We start from the raw sequence: 6,690 nt of genomic DNA on the forward strand, positions 1-6,690 counted from the left end.
CCGGTCTGGGAGGATCCCACATGCCGCGGAGCGGCTGGGCCCGTGAGCCGTGGCCGCTGAGCCTGCGCGTCCGGAGCCTGTGCTCCGCAACGGGAGGGGCCACAACAGAGGGAGGCCCGCGTACCACAAAACAAACAAACAAACAAAAAAAACATTAAATTCAGTCAAGGCTACCTTATGACATACCGTATTATAATCTATAAATCCAGTGGGAGTGCATGAAATAGAAGTAAAATTCTTCCTTCCTTTCTATAGTAATAGCATCATTCTATCAAGAAATCCAATTTGCAGTAAACAGCGGTTTAAAATTTTGATTCTCATGAACTCAATGTCTATCGCAATGTATCAAAAGTGTACATTAGATCGTTTCTGAATGTGGATTCTAACAGGAATGAAGGATCATGTCTTTGGAATTCCCACATAATAATCGCTATCATTTACTGAGACCGTTAAATACCCGGAACAGTGCTACACGTTGCTTACAGTAATCAGTATATATTCATCAGAAACATTCACAAAATAGCTTTTTCGGTGCTATGGTTTGGAGTACAGTGATCACCAAGACAGTCTCCTGGACCTCAGGAGCTCTCAGGAGAGTGGGGGAACATATAAGTAGCCACCAGGCTACTTTAAAACAGTGAAAACTGTGCAGCGCTACTAGCGAGGTGTGCAGAAGCTCCTGGGCGTAAAGAGGAGAGAGACACCAAACGCCCCTTGACATGGAGTCAGAGAATGTTTCTCAGAGAAAATTCTTCTGCTAAGATAATTGAGATAATCCTGAGGTGCATGTATTATGATTATCCCAGACCGAGGAATCAAATGCTTACGAAAGCTACTTAAATTCTTCAAGCTCACACATCAAGTAGCAAAGATAGAACTGGAACCCAGGTCTCTGAATCCAAACTCCATGTTCTTTCATCTTCATGCTAGTAATTTCTTTTCTGTACAGTCTAGCCAGCCCAGTGGATTTGGGGTGGGGATGATAAGCACAGTCTTGGCAGAATTAGTTTAATCCTTGATCAGAACTATCCAGAAGACACATTATTGCCATCAGGACCAACGGGAGAAGAAAGTTGTCGTTACGGTTTGGTAACTGCCTGGCCGTACCCCTTCACTGGCAAAGGCAGAGAAAGTCTAGGCAGCTCCATCAGTGCTGAGCTGGATGCTGCCCTTGTACGTCACTGTGACCGCTCCAGGTATGTCCTGGAACACCGAGTCTCGACAGCTTCTTCTGACGTTGGATCCATACTCCTTGCCTAGGAAAAACGCAAATGCTTACAGACCAAAATAATACATTATATGGTTATCATATTTTGCTTTATAAGTAATTCTGTGCTGTTCTTTTTTCTTCAAAAACAGCCACTGATTCATATTTCTAAAGGAAATGAAGATAATTATATATTTTTGCATTTTGACAGTAGCATGGGCCATTCCAGTAAGTATGCCTTCCTCAAAAAACCCTTCCTACTTTGTTATCTCTTTTAAGCTAACATTTATATATATATATATATATATATATATATATACTTTTTTTTTTCTTGAGACCTTGTCGATCAGCTGAGTCTAAACTTTGAGATTTACATGAACGTCTTTACAAGATATATTTGGGGTCTCAACAAAACCAAATAGGCACTCCAATTCATGCTCCCGTTCTTCTCATTGAAACTCCTGTCTCATTGGAAGGATTATTTCTTTTAAAATTCATTCAGATTCATTTACATTTAATGCTTAGAAGTCATGGAGACTGTCCATCTTTGCTAATGCCCTATGAGTTTCATTCTAATATCAACAAAGCCTGTATTGTTTAGGAAGATTTCAAGAAAGAAAAATAGGAAAAAAATCACGTTTTTTTTCAACAAAAGGAAAACTGATGTTTCACTCAGAAAGTTAAATTCGGAATATACAGATAAATATCAACAAAGGAAAATTAAACCATTTGTAATTTTATTAGCCAGCTGCTATGGTTAACATTTTGGTATGTTTTCATAATACCAAATACTTTGGTATTTCTGTAGTTGAGAATTTTCTCAACTGTTTTCACTGTGCTCCTGAAGGGCACAGAAGTAGCAAAGTACTTGCCTTTGCTTCCTCCCTGGCTCTGATCAGACCTATTATTTTCTTAGGGGTTTTGGCCAGGATTATACTTAATGTGAGTCTGGTCCTATTGCAAGAAACATCGTACAGAAATATCAAAGGTCTCTCTCTTCATTTTTATAAAAGACTATTCCCTTTCTATAGTTAAGTGATCTGGTTAATACTTCAATAAAATTGGGAATACTGCCACGTTTAAACTCTACATAAGCCCTATAACGAGCCACTTCTCTTTTCTACCCAGTTAGATCATACTTTGACCTTTGTGTTATATCTTTTTTCCTTCATTTGGGGAAAAATGTGTGTGTGTGTGTGTGTGTTTGTGTGTGCATGTGTGGGCACACATGTGCCCAAAATAGGAATGTTTTCAATTTCCAGTATTTTCACTTTGGTAGGTTCCTCAAATCAAGCCACTGGAGAGACATGCTGTTGACAAATCTGTGAATTTAAATCTTCTAGCAAAATTGAAAGTGCCAATACAGGTATAGGATATAAAATGTGTTCCTAAGTTGTTTTTAGAGTCCATTAACTTCCAAAAAATTGATGCTCATCTTTTCAGTTTGCTTTACTTTAAGATGGTATCCACAATTTATTTTGCATTGTTTCCCTTTTCCAGGATGAGTTAAATGCCAATGATACCACCAAAGAAAGTGGTGTCCTCCTGCATGAAAATGAAAGAGGAAGGCAACAGTACACCAAAGATGGTTACAAAGGAGAGAGAAATGGTTCTGAGTGGGCAGAAGTGGGAGAGAAAAGTTCTTCTACACGTTCCGTGTTAGCAAATGAAGAGGGGAATACTGAGGATCTGAATGGGGGCACAGGAAACCCAGAAACATATGGTCATGATGGGATCCATCAGGAAGACAGCACCACAGCAAATGGCGTCAGGGGACAAGTAAGCATCATCGACAGGGCTGGAACAGCAAACGGGAGCAATATTAATGGGATTACGGAGAACGTTTCCCAAAATGGGGGTGTTGGAAATGCAAGTCAGAGTGAAGATGCCACTGTCGTCCAAGAAGGTGGACATCAAGTAGCTGGAAGCAATAATGGTACAGGTCGTGAGGATGAAATAAGAGGGGATTTCTGTAGAAATGGGGGTGATAGAAGTGAAAAAACACCTCAGAGAGAAGGCGAGAGCAACGGGAATGAGGAGACAGGGGTAACACCAGGGGGAAGTGGAGATAGCAACGGAGAAGATGTTGCCTTGGATAATTCTGATGGAAGTCCTAGTGGGAACGGAGCAGATGAAAATGAAGACAAGGGCTCTGGTGATGATGAAAAAACAAGGAATGGAGGAAAAGGCCCTGATAACAGCAAGGCCCAAGAGGGTCAGCCTCACGAAACAGAAGATGACGGTGACAATAGCTTAGGTCAAAATTCAGTTAGTAGTGAAGGTGATGACCCTGCGGACAAAGAAGACACCCATGCCATTGATGGAGACAACATCTCCAAGAGTGAGGAAGATTTTGACGGTATTTCAGGAGACAATGGTAGCCAAAAAATAGAGGACACTCAAAAACCCAATCACAGAGAAAGCAAAGACGTGGAAAATGGAATCACTGAAAACTTAGAGCCACCTGCTACTGGGAAGAGCCAAGTTAAGGTTAGTTTGTGAAGCTGGTTTCTTTCGATGGCAGTTACATTCTCCCCCTCTTTCCATGATGGTAGCATGAAAATAAATCATGACAAATAGTCATGTATTTTTGCATCTAAATTACTTGAATATTTGTTGGGAAAGCTAGAGTCCATACTAGACTTTGCTATAGAACAATTTAAAAAAGCAGAAATCTCTGAAAATTTGGTGATAGTTCTTCAAAAGTCTTATGCTAAATAATTAATGCAGCACGTAACTGTTTACGAAAGCTCTTACTGGGTAAAAACACAAATGGGCTGGTCTATAATCTAAACACCAGAGTACTTTCAAGTACTGAATAAAGCACGTTTTCACAGACAGATGTTTCTGAAGTACTGGAAGCCGAACTCCTGTTCTATGGCCACTTTCCCCAGTCAGTCTTCCTCAAACCAATGCAATTTTGCGGAATAACATTTACTAATTAATCATTCTCTTCTCCATCTTTCCATAGGGAATAGAAGTGGAAAGTCCCAGCAGTGGCAACAGAAACAATATTACCAAAGAAGCTGGGAAAATGAATGAAGATAAAGAGAGTAAAGGCCAACATGGAATGACTGTGGGCAAAGGAAATGTCAAGACACAAGAAGAGGTTGGCGACGTGCAAGGACCTGGCCAGAAGTTAGAACCTCGAAGTAAGTCTGGACCCAGCAAAACACGCAGAGACAGTAACAGTGACGGCTATGACAGTTATGAGTCTGACGATGAATCCGTGCAAGGAGATGATGCCAACAGCAGTGGCGAGCCTCACGGCAGTGACGGTACCAGATCTGAAGGTGACAACAGCCACAGCAGCCGAGGAGATGCTTCTTATAACTCTGAGGAATCAAGTGATAATGGCAGCGACAGTGACTCAGAAGGAGGAGAAGATGATCGTGATAACACATCAGATGCTAATGATAGTGGTAGTGATGGCAATGGTAACAATGGCAGTGATAAGAATGGAAAATCAGGCAGCACCCAAGATAAATCAGAGAGCAGTGACAGCAGTGACAGCAGTGACAGCAAATCAGATGGCAGTGACAGCAGTGACAGCAGTGACAGTAGTGACAGCAGATCAGACGGCAGTGACAGCAGCAATAGCAGCAACAGCAGTGACAGTAGTGACAGTAGTAGTGGCAGCAAGTCTCACAGCAGTGACAGTAGTGACAGCAGTGACAGCAGTGACAGTAGTGACAGCAAGTCAGACAGCAGTGACAGCAGTGACAGTGATGGTAAATCAGACAGTGACAGTAGTAACAGCAGTGACAGCAGTGACAGTAGTGACAACAGTGACAGCAGTGACAGCAAGTCAGACAGCAGTGATAGCAGTGACAGCAGTGACAGCAAGTCAGACAGCAGTGACAGCAGTGATAGTGACAGTAAATCAGACAGTGACAGTAGTAACAGCAGTGACAGCAGTGACAGTAGTGACAACAGTGACAGCAGTGACAGCAAGTCAGACAGCAGTGACAGCAGTGACAGTAGTGACAGCAGTGACAGCAAGTCAGACAGCAGTGACAGCAGTGACAGCAGTGACAGCAAGTCAGACAGCAGTGACAGCAGTGATAGTGACAGTAAATCAGACAGTGACAGTAGTAACAGCAGTGACAGCAAGTCAGACAGCAGTGACAGCAGTGACAGTAGTGACAGCAGTGACAGCAAGTCAGACAGCAGTGACAGCAGTGACAGCAAGTCAGACAGCAGTGACAGCAGTGATAGTGACAGTAAATCAGACAGTGACAGTAGTAACAGCAGTGACAGCAGTGACAGTAGTGACAACAGTGACAGCAGTGACAGCAAGTCAGACAGCAGTGACAGCAGTGACAGTAGTGACAGCAGTGACAGCAAGTCAGACAGCAGTGACAGCAAGTCAGACAGCAAGTCAGACAGCAGTGACAGCAATGACAGCAGTGATAGTGACAGTAAATCACACAGTGACAGTAGTAACAGCAGTGACAGCAGTGACAGTAGTGACAACAGTGACAGCAGTGACAGCAAGTCAGACAGCAGTGATAGCAGTGACAGCAGTGACAGCAGTGACAGTAGTGATAGCAGTGACAGCAGTGACAGTAGTAACAGCAGTGACAGCAGTGATAGCAGTGACAGCAGTGACAGTAGTGACAGCAGGGACAGGCGTGGCCGCAGTGACAGCAGTGACAGCAGTGACAGCAGTGACAGTAGTGAAAGCAGTGACAGCAGTGACAGTGCATCTGACAGTGGTGATGAGAGTGACAGCAAGAGCAAGTCTGGTAACGGCAGCAACAATGGAGGTGGCAGTGACAGTGACAGAGACAGTGAAGGCAGTGACAGTGATCACTCAACCAGTGACGATTAGAACTAAAGAAAACTCCACACGATTCCTTTTGTGAACAATCCGGTGAGTAATTGATAGGAACTAAAAGATTTCCAAGAAAGTAAAGAAAGGGGAGAAATAAAAGAGAAGACATATGCAAACATCTACAGAAACAACAAGAAAATAGTCAAATTGTCAGATTCAGAACCAGGTCGGAACACCCTCAGAGAAAGAATCTGTGTACCTGCGTGTTAAATATATTCTGAAAAGATTTTGTTAAAAGTGTAAATGTAAACATAGAAGAATGATTAAAATATTCTTTAGTATTTTACACAGAAACCTCAAGTAATCACATACTAAATAACTTCAATTTAAATGCCAAGTGCTTTAGAGAATGTGGCAAGTAAACACATCTTAATGCCTTAATCTTTCAGTAATTATATATTCTGGATAGATGCTCTGCTTACTGCTGAGTAAAAGATGCTGTTACCATGATCTCCAGCTTGGCTACAATTCACCTGCTTGTTCTAAGGAAGAAATACACTTGCAACATGAAAAAAAAATCACAGCAACGATTTAACCTACCTGGACCATGGGAATAATCTTCGTAATTAGTGAATAGAGTAATTACAAATTATGGAAATTCTGAAGAGCACTAAGCAGGAAAGAATTCAGAGGCTGGTTTAAACAA

General features: G+C 42.0%; 1 protein-coding gene across 1 annotated transcript in view; it reads left to right on the top strand.

Moving 5' to 3' along the window:
- Positions 1 to 6,241, top strand: part of DSPP (dentin sialophosphoprotein) — a 23,766-nt gene extending 17,525 nt beyond the window's left edge. Inside the window, exons 2-5 of the mRNA XM_007108921.4 lie at positions 1,360 to 1,435; positions 2,487 to 2,573; positions 2,708 to 3,697; positions 4,179 to 6,241. Coding sequence (XP_007108983.2) covers positions 1,385 to 1,435; positions 2,487 to 2,573; positions 2,708 to 3,697; positions 4,179 to 6,041 — 2,991 coding nt within the window. The 5' untranslated portion in view covers positions 1,360 to 1,384 and the 3' untranslated portion in view covers positions 6,042 to 6,241. The remainder of the gene's footprint in view (positions 1 to 1,359; positions 1,436 to 2,486; positions 2,574 to 2,707; positions 3,698 to 4,178) is intronic.
- The last annotated feature ends 449 nt before the right edge of the window (positions 6,242 to 6,690 follow it).

Source organism: Physeter macrocephalus, chromosome 7 (genome assembly GCF_002837175.3).
Source record: "Physeter macrocephalus isolate SW-GA chromosome 7, ASM283717v5, whole genome shotgun sequence".
In the NCBI taxonomy this organism is placed as follows: Eukaryota; Metazoa; Chordata; class Mammalia; order Artiodactyla; family Physeteridae; genus Physeter; species Physeter macrocephalus.